The 25,144-nt window shown below is 35.9% G+C and overlaps 1 protein-coding gene across 2 annotated transcripts in view; it reads right to left on the bottom strand.

Annotated features, from left to right (window-relative positions):
• Positions 1-25,144, bottom strand: part of RASA2 (RAS p21 protein activator 2) — a 123,561-nt gene that overhangs the window by 80,024 nt on the left and 18,393 nt on the right. For both annotated transcript variants that reach the window (XM_055321181.1, XM_055321182.1), the window contains exons 2-4: positions 18,722-18,839; positions 12,278-12,381; positions 1,617-1,711 (exon numbers count right to left, since the gene is read on the bottom strand). In XM_055321181.1, the coding sequence (XP_055177156.1) occupies positions 1,617-1,711; positions 12,278-12,381; positions 18,722-18,839 (317 nt within the window). The remainder of the gene's footprint in view (positions 1-1,616; positions 1,712-12,277; positions 12,382-18,721; positions 18,840-25,144) is intronic.

The raw sequence follows: 25,144 nt of genomic DNA, 5'->3' as shown, positions 1-25,144 counted from the left end.
AATAAAACCTTGTTATCCAGTACTAATCTCTAATACCATCTCTAAGAATTACATAGAGTATTCTAGAGATATTTATACTTTCTGAGAGTTCAGGCCTTAAATCCTTTAGTAAATTAATATTTATATTTTTATTGGAACTTCAATAAACTGCATCTTAAAATAATCCTCAAATTTCATTTTATGTCAAATTCTCAAAGCCTTTTCTTATCTTGCTTTTTGTTAAAACTATCAAAAAGGAAAACTGATACTTTAAAACTTTCCTATCTGCCTTTTGGTAAAGTTATGCTAGGCAAATAGAAATGACCACCTGAGCAACTGTCAGTAAACAGGTATTTTACATTTGTGTAGCAAGTGACAGCTTTCAAAACACTGTTAAACACGTTTGACTTAATTCTCGCAATTAAATGAGTCAACGTGGCAACTTTTATTCCCATTTTATAGAAATAAAATTCAAGGTCAGTGAAGTAACTATGAAAATTAGGACCTAAATCTTTACTTGTGTAAAAAGCCCTTCCATTTCATCACACTGCCTCTCACCTAGGTCATACAAGACAGTGGCTAAGTGGGATCTGAATGACAGTTATTGCCAAATGGAAAGAAAAGAGCATTAAGATGAGGTCGAGTGAATAAAACAGGAAAACTTTCCATCATATTTTGTACTTAAGGGGTTTTATATACAAATACTTAAGTTTTTGAGAATTTAATCAAAGAGAATGCTTGAGAGGTTATGAGGAAACACACACAGGCACTTTATTTGCAAATATCTGTGGGTGTATATGCAGCACTTTTTTCTTGCCTTAAAAATTCTGTTTGAGTCACAGTGGCAAATTATAACTTCTTTGAGAGGGGAAGAATTCTGCTCACAGTACGTCTTCGGGAAACGGTTTCACAATCCTTACCATATTTTATAAATAAACAGAGTTACAAAAAAAGGATTCCCTTTAGATAGAAATGATAATTTCTAAGAGCAACTCAGACTTTTCAAAAGCAAATAAAATTAAGCTACTTGGCTAAACATACATCTTTACTCACTTATAGATATGTAAGACTTCTTATTTTGGCAAGACGAAAGAGCTTTAAAAAAAAAGTAATGACACCCTTTCAAATAAAAAGAAAAGTGAACAACAGGAGAGGTGGATGGGAATGAAAGGCTCTGCAAGGTAGGTTCAGGCATGGTTTGAATTAGTAACATTTTCCCAAGATTAGTTTATTAATGGAGTAAACAGAGCATCCTGGTCAGAAGAGATGAAATCACAGACTTCTGGGATTCTCCTCAAAGTTAGAATTAATAAAGCATAACTTTTCTCTTAAAAAAATTTTCCCATCTTAAAAAAGATTAATAATTTGCCACTGTGACTCAAACAAAAGAACTAAAGCAGGAAATATGCCCCTAATATAACCTCCCCAAATTCATATACACACCCACACATGTATTATTCTTGAACTCAGGCAAGACATTTCTTTCTAGCTATGTATTACCCAAAGGTCTATATTTGGTCCCAGAATTTAAAGTAATGTATGGTAAGTGCTGTCTATAGAAACTAGTATAATTAGTTTGTTTTCCACTCGCTTTCTGTATGCTGAGAGTCTCTCATCACTTAAGTCTTAATATTTACCTGAACCTCCGAATTGGAGTCAACAGGTTGTAGTGAAAACCATGTTTCTTTGCCACTGTGGTTACACAAGTCTTCTTTTTTGATGGCTACTTTTCCTATAGGAAATAAAACAATACAAGGGAAACATTTTGTATTATCATTAGCAGTGTTATGCCTAACACTTTACAGAAAATATTTAAAAATAATTTGTACCTATTGGTACTTTAGAAATCCATTTTTATACAGTATTTTTCTTTTTTTTCTCATTAAACTTTTGTTTTAAAATTCTAGGACAGATTTTTGGTCAAGGTGTTTCCTACGTTCTAGAGAATGAAATAGTGCCTCATTTCCCCTTGCCCCTTGGCAGACCCTTTTCTGGGTAATTTTCAATCAAGAGATTAGACAAAAACTCAGTTGTATTTACATGCAACTGCACTTTTTAGTACTTATTCAGGTTGACATTTTCACCTAGGATACATTCCATGTAAAAAGCAATGTACAATGGTAGTGTAAACTGATCCTTCCAATCCTTTAACACTGTGAATAAAACATATGTTCTATCTAGGCAGACATATCTTCATTTATTAAGAGTTCATAAGTTCCAAGTAAAAGAAAAACAATATCCCACATCACTCACAATATTGAAAATGGACTTGAAAATTATGGGAGATGAAAACAGTAATTTTAAAATCTGCTTTTATCATAACAATACAAACACTGCTTCTGTTGGCTTCAATGCATACGTACACACACACACACAATCAAGGCAGTTCCCTAAAGAGTTTTTACCTCTTAGAGAAAGATACAGTACAATGAACAAAGCTGTATGAGAGGAAGAAACAGAAATGTTCTTATTATAATGAAGTATTTGCCATGTTGGTACAAAGCATTTCCTTCCTCAATTCAAGTTTTAAGAAGCAGACACATTTTTGCATATGACTGACAATTTATTCCAAGACTCTACACAAAAGCTTCAACAAAGGATATATAATAAAGTCAAAGTTCACTTTCTTTTATCAAATAAGAATTTTTACTTTAAGTGCCCTAATTATACTTCGTGCCCTTTCTCTTCTAACTTGGTCTCTTAGTTTCACATTTGAAAACTCCTAGGAAACAGTAAAAAAATTTCCTGTCAAGATATATCAATTTTTTGTGTATCAAGTGGAAAGGAAAGGCATGTCAAAAATACAAACCTAGAAAAATTTTCTTTAAAATTTTATTTGGAATTAGGTAGCAGTGATGGTTGCACAAATCTGTGAATATATATACAATGCGCACACTGTAAATGTTAAAAGGGTGAGTTTCATGGTATGTGAATTACACCTCAATAAAAAATTGTTAAAAAATTTAACCATATTAACATTTTAATAAGCTCATCTTCCTTTTCATGATCTGTAACTCAAACTACAAACACGATCTGTGTATGTGTAATTTTAAGGAAAATATTAAAATATACAGCTACAGATATTTTCTTTAGAGGGGCAAATGTATTAATATACAACCCAAATGAGAACTACTGAAAATTCATCAGCTGTATCCATTAACACATTAGGGTAATACATGTAAAATTTTAAAATTAATAAACTGGCCCTCATGATATGCACAAATGTTTCCAACTTTCTTTTAAATATAACTGGATGAAATCTAATGTAAAGGCCAAAATCTTCTTGTGAATATATGGAATTTATAATTCATCCAAATTTTGTTAAGAAATGTCACCAGGAAAATAATATATTTCAGCCTTTGTTGGTTAAATTCAAGATACAAAATGATGAGAAAACAAATTCTTCCAATATCAAACATACAGACTAAAAGCCAAGTACAGGGGACACCTGCGTGGCTCAGCTGATTAAGCGTCTGCCTTTGGCTCCAGTCATGATCTCAGGGTCCTGGGATCAAGCCGTGGGTTGGCATACCAGCTCAGCAAGGAGTCTGCTTCTCCCTCTCCCTCTGCCCCTCCCCCTGCTTATGTTTGCTTTCTCTTCTCTCAAATAAATAATATCTTTAAAATAAAATAAAATAGCCAAGTACAGGATTTAGGCACTACCTTCAACACCCAAGAATTCTTTATATTGTTGAAGAAGTTTATTTATTTTTTATTTTTTTATTTTATTTTTTTTGTTGAAGAAGTTTAAGAATCAAACATACAAATCTACTGGTATGTTTTACCTATGGATTATATCCAATTCCTGGCAAATCAATACAATACCAGGAATGGCTTAGGATATGGAATTATGACAATGTATTAAATATTGCATGTTGGGCACCTGGGTCAGTGGCTCAGTTGATTAAGTGTCTGCTTTCAGCTCAGATCATGATCCCAGGGTCCTGGGATTGAGTCTCACATTAGGCTCCCTGCTCAGTGAAGAGTCTGCTTCTCCTTCTCCCTACCACACTGGCTTGTGCTCTCAATCAAATAAATAAATAAAGTCTTTTTTTAAAAAAGAAAAAAGTTATTTACTTCTTAAAATAAACATCACATGTCACAAAGGATCCTGATTATCACGATTCTTTCAAGTGGTTCCATTTACCATTGATTCCACTCCAGATATAAACATTAAGACAATGTGTAACAGTTTGATACATACATATGCATACATGTACATAGACAAAGAAATATATATATCCTATAGGTGAAGTTCTTACATTTCGAGAACAACTCATTTCCCCCTTTAAGAATCTTGGTATCTATGCATCGTTTGTGTCTTCTCCCCAGAAAAGTATACAGATATTTTCTGGCATATAATTTTAAAAGATTTTACTCACCAACTAGAAACTCATTGGTAGATTCTGGTTGAGACCCCCCCCTTCTACAATTTCTAGGATTTTTAGATTTATACATAATTTATGAGTATGTACACAACAATATATGTGTGTGTGTATGTTTATAAGTATCACCTAAGCAAGCCCCTAACTTAAAAATAGGGTTTTTAAAAAAGTTTATTTGGAATTTTACTGGTTTGATTGATTCACTTACCCATTCAACAAATAATCACAGTGGCATTGTGCTTCAAATGTTGATGTAATTTCCAGGCTCCCCTAACCAAAGTATATTTAACCAATAATGCTTCTAAAAACTAGAGTAGGGGTGGGGGGTGGGGGTGAATGGGTGACGGGCACTGAGGGGTACACTTGACGGGATGAGCACTGGGTGTTATTCTGTATGTTGGTAAATTGAACACCAATAAAAATTAATTTATAAAAAAAAAAAAAAACTAGAGTAGGAATCTACCTATTCCATTTACGACTCACAACTCAGATCACTGGATATTCATATTCTGTCATAGGTGCCTTCCCAAAAGAGAATCCTTTCTTAGTTCATAGGTAAAAATCCCTAGAAGCAAGTACCTTCTTCCTCCTATTTCATATCTTGTGCATCCATGGTACTCACTGTCAGGAAAGAGTTGAATGGTTCTTGTCTTCTCAGAGAGAAACCCTAGTCTTATTAGCTACATAAATTCTGTGCCTCTAAGGGACCCAAAGATTGTCTTAGTTTAGTATTTACTATTTTGAACAAAATTAACTCATTACTTTAGTGGCTATGAAATCAATCACCTCAAGAAGCAAAAACAAAAACAAAAATCTCCCAGGAACAAACTACACAACAATTTAAATACTATTTCATTTCCCGACTGTCCTGACAAAACTCATAGACAGAAAGAGCTTAGACCAAAAATACATACACAAACACACCAGATACTGTATTAGTTCCTTAAAATAAGACAAGGAGAGGAAACACAAAAAGAAATGAAGGAACTGTGGGCACAGAAACCATCTTTGCTTGTCTCTCTAAAAAAAAAAAAAAAAAAAAAAAAGTATTCTCATCTTTCCAGCACCACTTCTAAGCAGCATTTTCTTGCCATCTGTAAAAACTGTGTTATATTTGAGCCCCATTTTTAGACACAACATATTCTTGGAAATTTCATCCTGATACAGATCACCAATTGGCAAATCTTGACAGTCCTGTTTCCTATGTGGACACTAGTAGAAATGGCTGAAAGAGCAGATAAAAACAGTGATAACTGTAACTGCCTATACAGGATGAAAATGGACCAGAAGACTGAACAAATTCTGGCAGACAGTCAACAGCAATTCAGTCAATGGCAAAATTCTGATGCCTTAGTGCACAGAGTTTAGGCAGATACCTTTTGTTCTCTGTGGTAGACTGATATAACAATGATCTCCAATAAATTATACTTCCTTGGTCTACGCCACCGTGGTCCCCTCCACCACAAACTCTAGGTTTGGCCACGTCACTTGTTTTTTCCAAATGGGACATCAGCAAATGTGATACAAGTAGAATTTTAATAAGCACCTATTCAGTAGAGCTTAGTCTCTTAAAACCCCAATACCACCATGTGGAAAGGAAGGCCCAGATAACAGCCAGCACCAGCCATCAGACAGAGGAGTCAGGTCATTTAGTCCAGTCAATCTCCCATATAACTGCACATTGGTGAGCCGAGCAGACGAACCACCCAGTTGAGCACAGCCCAAACTGACAACACTGAGGATCATGGCCACATATGTGGTTGATATATTAAGCCACCAAGTACTAGAATGATTTGTTATGTAGTGATAGATAACTGATACCTATGAAAAAAGGATATGGAAGTATAGTCTTAGGCAATTTTTAAACAGTAGGTTTGACTTCAGAGCTAAATGCCAGCAGAAATTATAAATCAAAGAGTTGGAAAAGACCTTAGCAATATTAAACTCAGTCTTATTTTTTTAAAAGATTTTATTTATTTATTCATGAGAAACAGAGAGAGAGGCAGAGACATAGGCAGAGAGGGAAGTGAGACTCCATCCCAGGACTCCAGGATCATGCCCTGAGCCAAAGTCAGATGCTCAACTGCTGAGCCACCCAGATGTCCCTAAACTCAGTCTTATTTTATAGATAAACCAGGCCTAAGAAGGTAAAGTAGATATGTTCAAGGTCACACAGCTAGTGACAGAATCATGAATGAAATTCATGTTTCCAATACCCCAGTGAAATTCTCTTATAATATTCTGAATTGAGGGAAAAGAAAAAAGTTGCAAAAGTCTACTAAAATAACCATAGTTTAGTTGTTTGAGAGTGTCTCTCTCAAACTAAAATACCTAAGAAATACACATAAAAAGATAAAATGTATGTTTTAATTTTCATATTATGATTCTCACTGGATATGGAAATACATTCTTACTTAAAGCTTTTCCCCTAACTTTTCTTTCCTTTTAAGAGAAAACACTACAGTTAATATATCATATATTATGACTTTTAAAACCTTGATTTTGCTACTCCCTATCTTTTTATAGCATAGTTCCTAGGTCTCAAGTTTTTAACTGATCCATAATCGAATTATGTGCACTAACTACTTGACATATGAAGATGCCTAATATAAAATATGATGCCCCATATTGATAAGTTATCATTTCTAGGAAGGGGAAGTAGTCAGTGGTCAAAATTAGGATTATCTGTAATATCAATTTAAAAAAAATGTAAGATTTTATTTATTTATTTATTCATGAGAGACACACAGAGAGAGGCAGAGACATAGGCAGAGGGAGAAGCAGGCTCCCCGTGGGAAGCCCGATGCAGAACTCAATCCCAGGACTCCAAGATCACATCCTGAGCCAAAGGCAGACACTCAACCACTGGCCACCTAAGAGTCCCTTAATTTAAAATTTTCTTTAAAAAGAAAAAATTCATATACTACTTATACAATTAAAAATAAACAAACAAGCTCTTAAAACTATATTTGACCAAGAGCACCTGGGTTGCTCAGTGTCTTACGCATCTGCCTTGGGCTCAGGTCATGATCCCAGTGTCCTGGGTAGTGTCTCGAGATGTGCTCCCTGCTCAGGGGGGAGTCTGCTTCTCTCTCTCCCTCTGCCCCTCCTTCTAGCTCATGCTTTCTCTCTCAAATATATAAAATCTTTAAAAAGCAACATAAAAACCCAAAACTATATTTGACCAGTACACATTCTCACATGTTAAGTTTGAAAGATGGGTCTCTCAATTCTAGTTCAAATTTCATTTCCAGAAAATGTTATAGCACTATTTAATCTACAACTTGGCAACCAAGAGTTATAAAATACTTGACTGAACTCAATTTTCAATAGCTCAAATTTTTTTTAGAAAGCAGCAACCCAACTGTATGAGTTAATGACAAGAAAGTATGTTGAAATATAAAAACGGGGCAGCCCGGGGGGCTCAGCGTTTTAGCGCCGCCTTCGGTCCAGGGAGTGATCCTGGAGACCCGGGATGGAGTCCCACATCAGGCGCCCTGCATGGAGCCTGCTTTTCCCTCTGCCTGTGTCTCTGCCTCTCTCTCTGTGTGTGTCTCTCATGAATAAATAAATCTTAAAAAATATATTTAAAAACATAAAAATTCAAAAATGAAAACCATTTTCCAACTTTAAATTAAAGGGCACATACATACTGAGTTTAATAATAATTCTTAGGTGCAAAAGGAAAAAACCTGCTACTAAATGTAGAAATTTTCTCTCTTAACAAAGATAAACTGATTTGCAAACAAAAGTTCTCACACCAAGTTATGGCTTTCTGATACCACTCCACAAAGAATAAATTGTTTTTTACTTAAAATTTTTTTGTTTAGGGATCCCTGGGTGGCGCAGCGGTTTAGCGCCTGCCTTTGGCCCAGGGCGCGATCCTGGAGACCCGGGATCGAATCCCACGTCGGGCTCCCGGTGCATGGAGCCTGCTTCTCCCTCTGCCTGTGTCTCTGCCTCTCTCTCTCTCTCTCTCTATCATAAATAAATAAAAAATTAAAAAAATTTTTTTTTGTTTAAAGTACAACTGACTTTTATTTTAAAAACAAAAAGCAAAGCACAGGAGAACTTTTGGAAATTGTAAACTTCAATGAAAGGCCTTTTCAATAAATACTGTATGATGACTAAAATATTATGTGCAAATAATGAAAATTACAAAACATTTTCTTTTTTTTAAAATTAATTTTATTTATTTATTTTTTATTTATTTATGATAGTCACACAGAGAGAGAGAGAGAGAGAGAAGCAGAGACACAGGCAGAGGGAGAAGCAGGCTCCATGCACCGGAAGCCCGACGTGGGATTCGATCCCGGGTCTCCAGGATCGCGCCCTGGGCCAAAGGCAGGCGCCAAACCGCTGCGCCACCCAGGGATCCCACAAAACATTTTCTTAAGAAGACATAAGACCAATTAGAGACACACACTGTCTCAAGGATCGCTCATAAATCACCAAGAGCCTTTATCCAATTTTAGCCTGCTCTACCTCTCTCTCTAGTTGTTGACATTAGAAGATCTCTTGGCCTTCAGAGATACGAATCTCTCCTATCTCTCTTCCTACCTTTCTCATAAACTTTATCAATCCTCACTGAACCCTCATTTTCCCAGCATTGTTCTATTAGCTACCAGGGCAATTTCATTCCTTCCAGCAGAGGCTTCCATTAATGCTAATGACTCTCAAATTCGCCTCTCTGACTCTTCCTCTCTAAGCCTTAGATCTGTATTTCCAACAGTCAACCGACATGCCCACCAATATGTTCCCTGGGTAAGATAAGTTTAACTTGTTTGAAATCAAAGTCCTCCTCCTCTCCTCTTCCCATCTTCCACTCAAAACTGAATGGTCCTGCTGTGTTCTGTATCTCAGTAAATGACAGACATAGAAACAAGAACATTTTTAACTCTTTCCTATCTCATGTCCCTTTATCCCCTTATAGTCCCTAAATCTTACTTACAGCACCTCCAGTGAAGTACATTCCCTCATTTGCATTCCCACTGCTATTGCCCTTTGAATCTCATTTGATAATAGCCTCCCTGACTCTAATCTCTCTAAACTATAAACTGTATATATGTAAAATGCATATATATGTACTTTAAAAGAATATATACGATTATATATACATATATATATATACATTTCATATATATAATCTATAGACACTCAGTTTGGACTTTGGTAGTTACTGCTGTAGGCCACAGACAGTTGTTAAACTACAAAAGTATTCATGTATATATAGTTAAATGTAATTTTTAAAAGCCTTCTCATTCTTAAAAGATTCAACAATGTCTACAAGATAAAGTCCAAATTCCTTAGCACAGCTTTTAGGCTCCATCACAACTTGGCCCAGATTTACACTCCCAGTTTCACTTCTACCGCTCTCTTCCTAAGTAATTTATGTATTCTGACAGATATACCACAAACATGATTTATTTTTTCTCCTCTAATTCTGCTAATCCCCAATACCTGGAAATTTCTTCTTTTTCCTACCTAGACAGTCTGTTAATCCTCCACCAAACAAGATTACCTGTTCTTTATGCTCCCAAGTACTCTGTTCAGACCTCCAGCACAGATCCAATTATAACAAATTAGAGTACTAGTGTGCCTCTCTGATAGCCTGGGAATAACATGAGTCTTACTCATTTTAATATTCCCATCCTTTGTATGCCACACAGATGTGTTTGTAAATGGTTGTTTAATTGAATTGAGGATGGGGCCTCAAGGGTGATTCATAATTGAGGGTTTTCTAGAAAAAGAAGAGTCCACATACAAATAAAGAAGTCAGAAGAAGACATACAGCTAGGAAAACACAGTCATTAAATTGTATTTTCCTTGGCTTTCAACAAGTTGAATAAGCAATCAAGAGTCAAATATGACACAGAGGCAGATGAGGATTCAATACTAGAAAAAATGCCTTTTGTGACAAAGAAAAAGTATTTGTTATGTATGTAGCTGACAAAGTTAACATATTTAACAAATAAGTAGGTATAAGAATAAGTAAATCTATCCAAATGAAAAATGAGCATAAGAATAAAAAACTAGTTCATAGGAAAAAAAGACTAATAAACATATGAAAAATTCCTTAAATTCACTGATAATCAGAAAAATACAAGCTAAAAATATTATTTTTCACTTATCAAATTGGGAAAAATTTTTTTTCAACGCTAATATCTAAGAATAACCAGGGTATGGTGAAATGATTATGCCCATGCCATGTTTGGGGGAATTTAAACTAGCACAGTATTTCTAAGGGGGCCAATGTAAAAAACATAGAGAGAAGAAATTTTTAAAAATATTCATACCCTTTAACTCAGTATTTTCACTTCTAGGAATTTATTCTAAGAAAAAAAGACATGTAAAAATGTATACAAGAAGGATGTTTATAGCAACACCATTAAAAGCCCCTAAAATCTGAAAATATAAATGTTCACCAACAACGAAGTAGTTAATACATTTCTTTACAAAGGATATTATTTAATAAATATTTTTGAAAAATACTTTATGACAGGAGAAAATGATCATTTAAAAAAATTTAAAAAAAAAGAAAACGATCATTAGATGAAAAAGAGGAAAAAACTGAATAGTGCAGGACACCTGGGTGGCTCAATAGTTGAGTGTCAGCCTTTGGTTCAAAGCATGATCCTGGGGTCCTGGGATCAAGTTCCACATCGGGCTCCCCAAAGGGAGCCTGCTTCTCTATGTCTCTCACAAATAAATAAATAAAATCTTAATTTAAAAAACCTGAATAGTGCAATGTAATAATATAAATGCATATAATAAAGAATGAAAAGAAATATATCAATTATTAACTATAGTTATTCCTGTGCACAATCACTACCAGTCACTAAGAACATGCAATAGTTTTATAATTAAATATATACTGTTTTTAAAGGTTATTTAATTTCCTCTAAATTGATTCTGGCAAACTTCAAAAAAGGTTGTCAGAAGCAAGATTACAAAGATTTAAAAAGAAAGATGTAGTAAGCAGGAAAAGGATACAACTCATTTGTTAATGAGTTCAGTAGCAAAAGTAGAAACAAACTACGTGGTAGTTAAGAGGACAAAGTTAAAGCTTAATCATTTAGACAGTGGAAAACCAGCGCATATTTCAAAAAAAGAAATAAGAGAGAAAAGAGAGATGGAGATGATGAAATTCATGATACTAATAAGTGAAAGGATAATACATGTAAATTATTGACCTCTTCCTGTTATTAAAATATAGACATTGGAGCAAAGACCATGAATGTGACACATGTGTGCCCATTTAGCTTTGTTCTACTCCATGCCCACAGATCACATTCCAGCCTTTGACAATTATTTAAGAAACAGGTGTGCTTGGGTGGCTCAATCAGTTAAGTGTCTCCCTTCGTCTTAGGTCCTAATCCCACGGTCCTTCTCCCTCTCTCTGTCCCTCCCCCTGCTTGTATTCTCTCTCTCGTGAATAAATAAAATCTTTCAAAAAGAAAGAAAGAAAACAGAGTTAATGGCCCCCAACATAGCCAGAGACACAAACACACATTTAGATTAAAGCAAGTTATTACTTCTATTATAAAAACTTGAAAAATAAGTGTTCTTTGGACTCCTTGCTCTACAGTGAGTCTGCCTTTTCCCTCTGCCTGCCAATCCCCCTGCTTTTGCTGTCAAAGAAATAAATAAAATCTCTTTTTTAAAAAAAAAACAACATTCTTTGAACCATTCAGCAAATACTTAACCAAACATTTACTAAGACACTTCCAAAGTGTTACTGAAGCTGAGCATACAAATTAAAAATAAGCATCACAAATGAACTTGAAGACTAGAGAAAAAGCTTAGAAATGTTGAGAATATATTATTCTGTTGTTTTCAATATTTTATACTTAGATAAAGAATGAATACAAAGACCAATGCTGTGATTAAAGATAATTATGAATAGTACATACCTATACGAAGATCTCTTTGTAAAACATTCTTATCATAAACATAGAAAGACAAATACTGGAAAGTTCTTGGAATCTCAAAGTAAAATTCTTCACTGAAAAATGGGCTAGAGAGAAGAGAGGAAAACTCATTAAATTTAAATTTGACAGTATAGTCAATAAAATAAAAACATAGTATTTTCAATAAAATAAAAACACCATAGGTAAAAGTTTTGAAAGCTCCAAAATTATTCTCTATGCTAAGTTTCAATTAAATCCTGTACAAACCAAGCTGAATTCTGAGAGGACCTCAATTGCCTAGTTGAGCTCTGAACAGCTTTCCAGGAGTCCTAAAGACAGAAGATTCAGTTACTGCCTGTAGTCATGTTCACTTAAGGTGGACACAAATGAGAGTTCAGGACAGTGTCGTTCACACCATCATTATCTCAGAAATATGTATAGCTATATTAATCACAATAATATGTAACACAAATGGGTAATATTACATAAAGCATTATTTTAAAATATTTTTTAAAAATTAAAATAGGTTTTGTTTTTGTTTAAGATTTTATTTGAGAGAGAGAGAGAGAGAGAGAGAGAGAGAGAGAGAGAGAAAGAAAGCACGCACACACAAGCAGGAGGAGAAGCAGAGGGAGAAAGGAAGGGAGAAGCAGACTCCCTGCCAAGCAGGGAGCCCAGGATCATGACCTGAGCCAAAGGCAGAGGCCTAACTGAATGAGCTTCCCAAAACAGGTTTTTAAAAAAAAAAAAAAAAAAAAAAACAGGTTTTTTTTTTTTTTTTTTTTAATTTTTATTTATTTATGATAGTCACAGAGAGAGAGAGAGAGAGAGAGGCAGAGACACAGGCAGAGGGAGAAGCAGGCTCCATGCACCGGGAGCCCGACGTGGGATTCGATCCCGGGTCTCCAGGATCACGCCCTGGGCCAAAGGCAGGCGCTAAACCGCTACGCCACCCAGGGATCCCAACAGGTTGTTTTTTTAAAAAAATATTTTATTTATCTATTCATGAGACACACAGAGAGAGGCAAAGACATAGGCAGAGGGAGAAGCAGGTTCCCTGCAGGGAGCTTGATGCAGGACTCAATCCCAGGACCTGGGATCGTAACCCGAGCCAAAGGCAGATGCTCAACCACTGAATCACCCAGGCACCCCAAAACCCAGGTTTTTTAAAAAAAAAATGAGCTTTATTAGGGTATAAGCTACACATAACAAAATCAATTTAAATGACTGGGATGCCTTGGTGGTTCAGTCAGTTGAGTATCCAACTCTCAGTTTCTGCTTGGGGCATGAACTCCATGTCATGATATCAGCCCCGAATAGGGCTCAGGAGCTGGGTGTGGAGTCTGCTTAAGAGTTTCTCTTTCCTTCTCCCTTTGTCTCTCCGCTTGTTTGTGCGTTATGTGTGCTCTGTCGCTAAAACAAATAAATATATATTTTTAAAGATTTTATTTATGTATTCATGAGAGACACAAAGAGAGAGAGGCAGAGACACAGGCAAACAGAGAAATAGACTCCATGCAGGGAGCCCGATGTGGGACTTGATCCTGGGACTCCAGGATCACACCCTGGGCCAAAGGCACGTGCTAAACCTCTGAACCACCCAGGGATCCCCACAAATAAATATTTTTAAAAATTAAAGTATAGAGGTTAATGATTTGTGTTCCCTCCATCCCAATCAAGATATAATAACATTTCTATCTTCCCATAAAATTCCCCATATGCTCCCCTGTAGTTACCCCACCATATCTACCACAGGCAACCAGTGATCTGATTTCTACTATATAGATCTGTCAAAGAATTTCATATAAATGGAATTAAGTAGCATGTACTCTTGTCCTAGCTTCTTTCACTCAGCTTAATAACTATGAGATTTTTCCATTTTGTTGTATAAAATAAGTAGGTCATTTGTTTTAACTGCTGCATAATATTCCATTCATGAATATTCTACAATCTATTCTCCTAGTAATGGCATGTGAGTTGTTTCCAGTTTGGGCTACTAAAAATAAGAAGCTGCTCTAAACATTTTTATACAAGGCTTTTTCTGAACATATGCTTTCTATTCTTTTGAGTAGGTAACTAAAAGAGTGGGATTGCTAAGTTGAAAGACAGGTGAATTTTTAATGTATAAGAAACTGTCAAACTTTCTTCCAACATTGGTATATCAAACAACTGTGTACCATTTACACTTTTACCAGCAATGCAGGAGAGCCCCAGTTGTTCCATATCATTGTCAACTTTTGCTACTGAAAGTCTTTTTAAAATTAACTATTCTACTGAATGTATGATAAATTTTTACATCTGTGTAATCTCTATCCCAATCAAGATACAAAGCATTTCTATCTCCCCAGACAGTTCCCTTGTGCTATCACCTCCTCCATACTATCATAGGAACCAGTGATCTGATTTTGAACATGACACATTATGTTCAAGAATCTATAGTGACAGAAATGGTTTTAAACTGCATTTCCTTGATGACTAATGATGATGAATATTTTTTCATGTGCTTGTTGGCCATTTGTATATGTATTCTTTTGGGGAATATCTATTTGGTTTTTTCCCACATATTTTAAATGGGCTATTTTTTTATTGGTTTTGTTTTTGTTTTTAAATAAATTCTAGATGCAAGTCCTTTGCCAGAATATTTTCTCCCAGCTGTGGACTGCCATTTTATTTTCTTGACAGTGTCTGTTGAAGAGCAAAAGGCTCTGATTTTGAAGAAATCCAGTTTATCAATTTTCCTGTTTTATGACTAGTGATTTCTGCATCATAAGAAATCTTTGCCTATCCCCAAGTTGCTAAGATTTTTTTCCTATGAAACAATTCATTTTTATATGTTTAAGAATGTTATTTTGAAAAAAAAAGAATGTTATTTTGATGTTTAAATGTTATGAAGACATAAATTTCTGAAATGCTAGTAAATATCTTTTGTCAAAAGCACTTCTTTCCTGAGAATGTTTTAAAGAACTAAAAGATACTTTGAAAATGTCCCCATAAAATGCAATCTCTTTAGGATGTCACAGCTTAAAAAGCTGAAATGCAAAGAAAAATACTCTTACAGAAGTTATTTCTAACCTGGTACAGAAAACAGCTGACTCAGCTTTTTAGTTGTTTATAATGCCTGGTCAACTTTTGTCAATGTATTTTCTACTTAAAATATAATCAAAACCAAGTTTTAAAAGTTGGTCTATCAATGGGGCACCTGGGTGGTTCAGTGGCTTAAGCATCCCATGATTCTCAGTTCTGGCTCAGGTCATGATCTCACGGTCATGAGATAAAGCCCAACACAGGGCTCTGGGCTCCATGATCAGCATGGAGTCTGTTTCAGATTCACCACCCACCCACTCCCTGTGCATGTTCTAATAAATAAATAAAATCTTAAAAAAAAAAGTTGGTCAATCAAAATAACTAGGTCCTCTATATTAATCTCAACAAAAAATTGACACAAAAACAACTATTAGGCAAAGACATGGTATGTTTAAGGTATTTTCTCCTTTGCATCATTTCATAAACAATTATAAAATGAAGAATTTCCTTTATATTTCACATGTATACACTCAAATATTATTTTTATTTTTATTAATATTTATTTATTTGAGTGGAAAACAGAGGGAGAGGGAGAGATAGACTTAAGCAGACTCCAGGCTGAGCAGAGCCAGCCACTGGGTTCGATCTCACAACCCCAAGATCACAACCTGAGCCAAAACCAAGAGTCTGACAACTAACCAACTGTGCCACCCAGGTGTCCCCCAAATGTTATTTTTAAAATACATTCTAGGGACACCTGGGTGGCTCAGTCAGTTAAGCATCTGCCTTTGGCTCAGGTCATGATCCCAGGGTCCTGGAATGGAGCCCCAAATCAGGCTCCCTGCTCCACAAGGAATCTGCCTTTCCCTCTCATCTGCCTCTTCCCCTCAAATAAATAAAATCTTAAAATAAAATAAAATACATTCTAAGGCCAAATAAGACCACCACAGAATTACTCACTAAATCATCTGTATCACCACAATGTCAGCAACCTAATCCCCAAATCTGGGCATCCATATCTTTAATTAATTAATTAATCAATCATAATCCATCTGAAGAAAACTTTTCAAAACTCTTAGTAAGAAGCAATGACTGGACGTTCAGTTTTTAAAACAACATTCTACTGCTATCACTGACATATGATCATGCATAGGACTCCTAAGGAAATTCCCAGCATAGGGAAGAACAGCACGAGACACAAGCAGTATTGCTGGTTTCTCACTTTGTTTATATACCACTCACTTTTTAAAAGGATTTGAGGTAAAAATTTAGGAGCTATAGATTCTATATGTGCCTCTTACCTGTTATGAAATCTATATCCAGACTACCTATAAAAACTGTAATATCGAAGTAAGTCAATCAGAGAAGGACAATCATTATAGGGTTTTACTCACACAGGAAATATAAAAAATACTGAAAGGGATTATAGTGGAAAGGAGGGAAAATGAGTGGGAAAAATTAGAGAGGGTGACAAAACATGAGAGACTCCTAACTTTGGGAAACCAACAAGGGGTAGTGGAAAGGGAGGCAGGCGGGGGGATGGGGAACTGGGTGACAGGCACTGATGAGGGCACTTGATGGGATGAGCACTGGGTGTTGTACTATATGTTGGCAAATCGAACTTCAATTAAAAAAAATCTGAAAAAAAAAAAAAACGTGTAATATCCAAAACCCATAAAGATCTAAATGGTATCTACTGACTCTAGACCTGATAGCTTACACAATAAGCGAAGAAAACACTGACATGAAAGCAAGGTTAGCAGGGGTCTATGCACATGGTGTAACTATTGAAATGACCTAAGGTAACTAACCACTGCTAATCTTAAAATATCTTCCAAGTTGCTATGCATCTAGAAAAAGAATTTAAGATGGATAAAAATAGTTGGTTTCATCATCTTTTCCCCAACACAAATATCTAGAAAAGCAAGGGTTTAAAAAAGAAAAAGTAAGCTAATTTTAGTCACTAATTTACAAAGCTACATATTAGAAACTAACACAAGTATTCAATTTATGGACAATTATTAGCTTTGCATATCACAGATTTTTTTTTGTGATATGGAATTAGTGTACATTAAGTAACAAATTGAGATTTAAATAGTTTCAGGTTCCAAGCTCCATTTTGCTTCTAACTTCCTATATTATACCCACAAATTATTCAGTCTTTTGGGGACTCAGTTTCATCATGTATAACATATAAATAACAGAATTCTAAAAGAACAGGGACAGGTGATTTATGATTACAGATGTGTAGTGCATTACTTCAAATTTTCGGGGGCTACTAAAGTATTTTCAGCTTTATACGATGCCTTTCCTATGAAGAACACTATAGACATTCAAAATTCTAAACACTGACAATAAAGACATAAAGAGAAAAGCTACACAGGAAAAAAAGGAAAGTGTAATGAAAATCGATTATGAAAAAAAGAGCATCAAAAAATAAATTCTCAAAATGCAATTTACAGGAGTTATGACACTCAATACTCTACCCATGACATGTTCATTCCAACGACTCCTCACACCCTTGTTTTGACTCTTATCTCTGACCAAGACCGCATCCTGCCAGCACAACTTTGTGCTAGAATTGTGTCCACAAACACTTACAGGGCAGAGGTGGCACACTCCTATTTTATGAATTAGAATTTACTAGGATCCTCTCAAGAGTGATATTACACTTTCAAAAGATGAGAAATTTACCTAAGAATTCATTTCCTTACAATGCCCTTAGTTCAGTGACTTGTATAACTTTAAGAAGTAATTTATTCTCAAGAGAAAATGATGTATTCTGAGAAAAGTTCAAATGAATAGGCAAAATTTAGCCTAGAGAATAAACTGAGGTATATGATAGTTGTTTTCAAAAAGTTGAAAGATGTCATGTTAAATATGGTATTCTCCAGAAATCTAAGGTATAGAATTAGCAACAATGATAAGGAAGATGTATTTTGAGGCAATGAAAAATCATATGAAAGCAAGCACTGCATCTATCTTGTTCTTGTGAATGTATGAATAAATAGCACCCAGCAAACTCTTAGTATATAGTAGGTTCTCCTTTTGATAAACATTAACTGACTAAATATAAGAGCTTTCTAAAAGTCAGAATAGTTCTAAGACCAAATAGGTTGCTTAAGAGGCAATGAACTTCTTGGTCTCTAGAATAAACATCATTAAGCAAATGCCAGATGACTGCTTGTCAACTATAATTGTCAGAAGGAATCAAGCAGTTGTAAGGCAGCTCATTAGTCCAGCTCAATAAATATCAAGGCTCCTTCAAACACTGAGATTCTGTAATTCTAAAAACAAATCCAGAATGTAAAAGAAAAGTTTCAGATGAAGAAAGTCTTCTTGATGATTACAGGTTGGAAAATGTATAAAATTTAGTAATCAATATGTATCATGAAAGATAATTTACTAATTTTTTTTACAAACCTTAAAGACTTTTCAACAACTTGGGTACGATAAACTTCTTCCTGGTCCAAATTTATGGTGCAGAAACAATCTCTCATTTTGTTGGGTCCAAGATATGGCAATAAATTTTTTGCTTCACCTGTTGGCACAAAAATTGAAATTGGTGTTAAATATCACCAGCTGCTTCATGTTCAAATTTATACAGGATGAATTCAATCCAAAAGAACATGCAAGCTATAGCACACACACACACAAAAACCCTCTAGAGATAACAGAAAGATGATCAACTTGATCCAGTGAGACTGAAGAGAGGATCTGCGTATAAAGGGGAGTTGTGAGGTCATATTATATCATTGTTGCCCTGCTTCTAGAAAAGGGCAATCCCCACCTTCTCTCCAGCCCAATCACCAGTGCCACCTCAAGGACTTGACTCTACAATGAATCCCTTTTCTGTATCATCATTAATTTTCCTCTCTAGTGATCACTCTTATCAGCACATAAACAAGCTTTTAATATTTCCCAATTAAAAAAAAAAGCACAGAAAGGAAAAAATCCCCCTTGACTCCACCTTCTCTCTTGTGGTATTCTAGTTCTAGACTCCCTTTCATAGCAAATCTTCTCAAAAGCAATCCTTTCTAGTCATTGTCTCCAATTTCTTACCTTCCATCCATTCTTCAACCCTCTCCCCAGTCCAGCTTCTAACTCTGTGATTGACATGGCAACTGTGCTAGAGAGGGATGCCAACGTTTTCCATATTGCCAAATCCAATGGCCATTTCTGTCCTCGTCATACCTGCTCTGGTGGAACTATTTAGTAAAAATGAACACTAATATCCTTCCTTTAAAATGTCCTTTTCTTATCTCCCACAACCCAATGCTTCTGGCTTTCCTTTAATACCCTGGCCCTCTGCCTACTTTCCCTCCTCACCTCTAAATGCTGCAATGCTTCAGGGCCCCAGTTCTAGACCACCTTCTCTTCTTTCCCCATGGAAATTCCTTCAGCATGGTGTTAATGCCAATGTCTCTTAGGTCTGTATTTCCAGGCCTGATCTCTCCTCAACACTATATGTGAATATCCAACTGCCTCCTTGGATATCCAGCAGGCATCTCAAATTTAATAAGTCCCAGACAAGCCATCTGATTCCCTCCACTAAAACATGCTCTTCCCCCAGTCTACCAACATCTTCCTCTCTTTTTCTCATCATCCTCCCAAAACCTCCCCCACATCCAGTCAATCAGTAAATCCAGCAAACCTTCAAAATAGATCTCAAATCCAACCACTTCTCCTTGCCTTCACTGGCATCCCCCCACAACCTACTCTCCACCAACAGTGTGATTTTCTCAAACATATTCTTCAGAGCAGTCACTCCCCTGCTCCAATGCCATTCCATTTCACTTAGAATACAATCCCATTTCTCAATTCCCACTTTCATGGTCTACGCTGCCCTACTGCCCTCTCATCTCTGACCTTTTTTTCTTCCTACTCTTCTCAGTGGTCATCCTCTTTCCATTCATCAACCATGCCAAGTTCATTCAAGCTTAGGGCCTCTGCCTGGAATGCTCTAACCCTCGGCTTCACATGGTTGTTCTGCTTAGCATTCAGGTCTCAGCTTAAATGTCACTTCCCTAGAGAAACCTTCCCTAACTATTCTGTCGAAAGTAAATAATCCTGCTACCATCGTATATTTCTCGGTATCCTTTTTTTTTAATTTTTATTTATTTAAGATAGTCCACCCAGGGATCCCTATTTCTCTGTATTCTTGATAGCATTTATAACTATCTGAAACTGATAATGTTTACGTGTTTATTTTCTGGTTCTCTCATTGAGGCCTGAGAACTTGTTAATCACCAAAATCTAAAATAGTTACTGTCATACAGTAGATACTTGAGAAATGCTTTTAGAATGAATATTAAAGAAGCCAGTAAGTCTAGTGGTGAAGTTCTTCTGAGATGCTCACAGTCCAAAAGCACACGGAAAAGTGTGTGTGCTGAAATGAGACACTAGTGTACTAAATTAGGAAGCAAGGTAGTTAGCACAAGGGAAATAGCACTGCCCTAAGAATTGTGAAACTAACATTCCTGTTTTACCTCTGTTACTAAGTGGCTAAATGGCTTCAGACAAATCATTAAAGCACAACTTTCCTGATGACAATTTGGGCTAGATAAACTCAAATTTCTGTCTGCTTAGCAAATTTAAAACTAAAGGCTATTTAAACCAATATATTTTAACAAAGCCTATCAAAAAATCAAGAGGCACCTATGAAAAACTCAATAAACCGTTTTTTATTATAATGAGAAAATCAGTGGAAAAGCACAAGAAAGATACTCATTAAGTGTATCATTGAGAGATTTTAAAAAATCAAGTTACCACTTAACCAGAATAAACATACTTATGTTTATCTTAAGTCAGAATCAGGAATCTTTCAAACGACTTAAAAATTGCCTAATATGGGTTGGCCTTTACAAATAAACCAGTTTCCTAACAGGAAAAACTAGTATATATTTGAATTTGTACCCATCTATTCTCCTCTTCCTAAAGACTAGATGTCCCTTCTCTTATCCAAATCTCATCTATTTTTCTGTGCTCTCTTTACCCCACCATTCCCTCCCTCTCATTCCACAACACTGTCCACCAATTCTGTTTTCATTACTCTCAACCTTCTTCTCCTTTAAGTCTTTCCTTCTTCTTTGATGTCTCCTCTCAGTATAATCCACAGTGCTGTTCTTTTATTTTTTTTTATTTTTATTTTTTTAGTGCTGTTCTTTTAAAACCAAAAATCCAACTAGGTTACCATAAACGGCCTAGAACATAAACAAATTTAGAATTAAATCCTAATAAACATGTTCTATATCTAATAAGGGAATCTGGAACACTAAATTACTGCCTTTGAACAGGTTCCTATTTCATTCACATATGTGCAGCTTGCGAAAACCACACTGTATAAACATATACGTATTCCACCACCCACCTTTTTAAAGGAGATAGAACATGCAGAATCTAATGAACTTGACATCATCAGATATCTGCTTAGAGTTAGTAGAAAACATAAGGTCGATGTAATATATGAAACACACTCAACATTATTTCCTATAAAACCAGTTATCATAATCTGTACTATCTGTCACTAACCTATGTTTAAATCACACCAAAGGTAAATTCATCTAATCATACAAATACGCTGATTAAGTCAGCTATAAAAACTTTAAACTATAGTAATTAACTGACACTTTATAAAAAACATAAATGAAAATAATTAACCGCCACTTTATACAAAAATAATCGAAAGTGAAGTAACTAATGGGTAGAGAACTAATGAAAAAATGTTGTAACCATTTTATCTCTAAGCAGAGTTATTTTAATAGCACACATTTTACAGTGTGCCATACAGAGACAAAAGTGAGGAACTTTGAAAGACTGTACTTGTGTCATGTGTGGTATATGCATAGGGCCACCCTTTGTTCTAATTATGGGAAGGAAGGAAGGGGGGGAGAGGGAGGAAACACAACTACTGTTCCTTGAAAACTTATTCTATAACCTCTGCTCCAATCCATTTCCTCCTACTCACAACCTGAACTTGCAATTTGGCCTCTGTTTCTATTCCTTTATTAGAACCTTCAAGAACACTAACAATATTTTTTAATACTTTATTTACTGATTTGAAAGAAACACATGTGTCTCTTTTGCTGATTTGAAAGAGACACATGTGCACATGTGAGTGGGGGGAGGGGCAGAGAGAGACTCTCAAGTGGACTCGGTGCTGAATGTGGAGCCTGAAGCAGGGCTCAATCCCACAACAAGATCATGACCTGAGCCAAAACCAAGGGTCAGTCAGACACCTAACTGACTGAGCCACCCAGGTGCCCCTTGAACACTAATAATATTAAGTACCATCAAATCAAATGACTGTCAGTTCCCTCCTTACTTGACCATGCTTCAATATTTGAGAACACCAATCTTTCCTCAGTTTAGATAACCCATTCTGACAGTTTTGTCATTCCCTCTTTCACCCACTATCAACACTTTAAATGTGAAGAAACTTTTGGCAGCCACAGATCACTAAATTCATCACGTAGGTAGAGCACAAATTTTATATATTTTTAATGTAACATTATAAAATAATAAAAATATACTAAACAAATACCTAAAAGTTTCTCAATGTTGTCTATTAGTATTATTTGTAATCTTTCTCAATTTATTTACATAGCCCATTTAATAATGGCTAGCTTTAAGGAGCATCAGGGTCTGTATCTGTGGTAGATATGGTCGATCAGTGGCCATCATCCATTTCAGCATCCTTTGGTATAGGATTTCCTGAACTGCAGAGACTAGAAAGCTAAAAACTACATTCCCCATCCTTTTTTGCAGTTAGGGTTGTGGATATGATTTAAATTCCACCAATCAGATCTACTCGCTAGAAATCTGGAGAGCAGAAGAGAAGGGAGGTTGCATTCAGGCTGCTGCTACTAGTAATTACTATCATGGAGAGATCCAAGTTTTTGTGCAGCAGCATTTTCCAAAGTCCCTCTATCCAGTCATAGGTTTTATGGATATCAACATGAAGGGCACAAGACTTCCATTCTGTCATACAGGTTGTAGCAGGTGTGGCTTGAGTCTAGAGCCAGCAGCAGTTACAACAACTTACAGATGAAGATGGCTTCTTGCTCACGGCTATTTCCTAATAGTGGCAGGTTCCTGATCACAGCAGAGGTGGCAAGGTTCTCAGACACGCAGCTAAAAGGTACAGCTTCCCAATTCTGCAGGTACCTTTCTGATCCTAAAAGAGGTAGTACCTCCCTTAGTAGCTCAGCAGCAATGTGGCTTTAGAATTTCATTCATGAAAGTTTAAACCACAGTCTGTTTCCTTAGTCAGAATTCCCAAAAATTCTATAAACCACTTAAAAAAAAATTTTTTTTTTAAAGTCAGCTCCAGGGACGCCTGGGTGGCTTTGTGGTTGAGCGTTTGCCTTCAGCTCAGGGCGTGATCCTGGACGTTCCAGGATCGAGTCCCAAATTGGGCTCCCTACATGGAGGCTGCTTCTCCCTCTGCCTGTGTCTCTGCCTCTCTGTATGTCTCTCACGAATAAATAAATAAAATCTTTAAAAAAATAAAATAAAATAAAGTCAGCTCCACACCCAGAGTGGAGCCCAACACAGGGCTTGAACTCACAAACCTAAGATCAAGACCTGAGCTGAGATCCAGAGTGGAACGCTTAACCGAGTCACCCAGGTCCCCCTAAAATCCTTTACTAAATCTCTTTCTGCTTAGACTAGAGTTGATTCTGTAACCTAGTCCTGACTGGTATATTTTCTTTCCCCTTATTTCTAACAAATTAGAAACTTCCTCATATTATTGATCATCCGATTTTGGTAAATCTTTTAGCTACATGTGGCTATCTGGATCAAAGAGACTTAGAAATTAAGCAATACCTCACTGAAAATTACCTTTATTGTTCCATTACTGAGTTAAATAGCACAGCACACTCAAAAAGCAAATGCTTTGACTTGGGAAATGCAGACAAATGGACCTTAATGCTCTGTATTGCTGTATCCGACTTTGAAAATATTTCTTTGTGTCTTACTGCAGTATTTGGATGTGTTTTTAAAATATGCTCAATAATACAGTACATATTCATGAATTTGGGAGTGCCAAATTCTCAATATTGATACCATGTAGCCCATTTCAGGTACCTCCATCTCATCCTTAAATTTACACAGATCTTGACCCTAAAGTAATAGGATTAAAGTATTCAAGACATTCACTATATTGCTAAGATATGATACTTAAGCAAGATAGTTGTAATAATGGAAATGGGTTTACTTGAATCTGACTGAAAAAAGGAAAGCTAATTTTTAGCTTATCTCTTTTAATTTTTAAAATGTTTTATTTACTCATTTTTAGAGAGAGAACAAGCAGGGGGAGTGGGAGAGGGAGAGGAAGAAGCGGTAACCTGCTTGCTGAGCAGGGAGCCTGACGGGGGGGGGGGGGGGGGGGCTCGATGCCAGGACCCTAAGATCATGACCTGAGCTGAAGGCAGATGCTCAACCAATTGAGCCACCCAGGTGCCCACTTATTCCTCTTTTTAAAAGTTTTGTGCATGCCAGGGTACTGCAATATGCAAAAGCAGGTATGTGTCCTACAAAGGTAGCTGTATTGGTCCTATAGCAAATAGTACAAATCTGATTATATCTATAACTGTCACTAGTTCCTTCAACAATGAATCAAGATCAGGAGATATATTATTGACAACTGTTTCTCTATGAAGAAAGGAGGCTGACCTTCAAGCACAACATCTTTTATACTGTAACACCACCCTTTCTTGTTGAAATCATAACTGATAATCTAATCCTCCACCAGGCATTTCTTCTCCCTCACAGATGTACTGAAAGTATGCCAAGAAGTGAACATTCACACTACACATCAGTGGCTTTGTCCAACCATAAAAT

This window comes from Nyctereutes procyonoides, unplaced genomic scaffold, assembly GCF_905146905.1.
Source record: "Nyctereutes procyonoides isolate TBG_1078 unplaced genomic scaffold, NYPRO_anot_genome, whole genome shotgun sequence".
NCBI lineage: Eukaryota > Metazoa > Chordata > Mammalia > Carnivora > Canidae > Nyctereutes > Nyctereutes procyonoides.
Note: the sequence above shows the minus strand (reverse complement) of the source record. Positions and strands in the feature narration are given on the sequence as shown.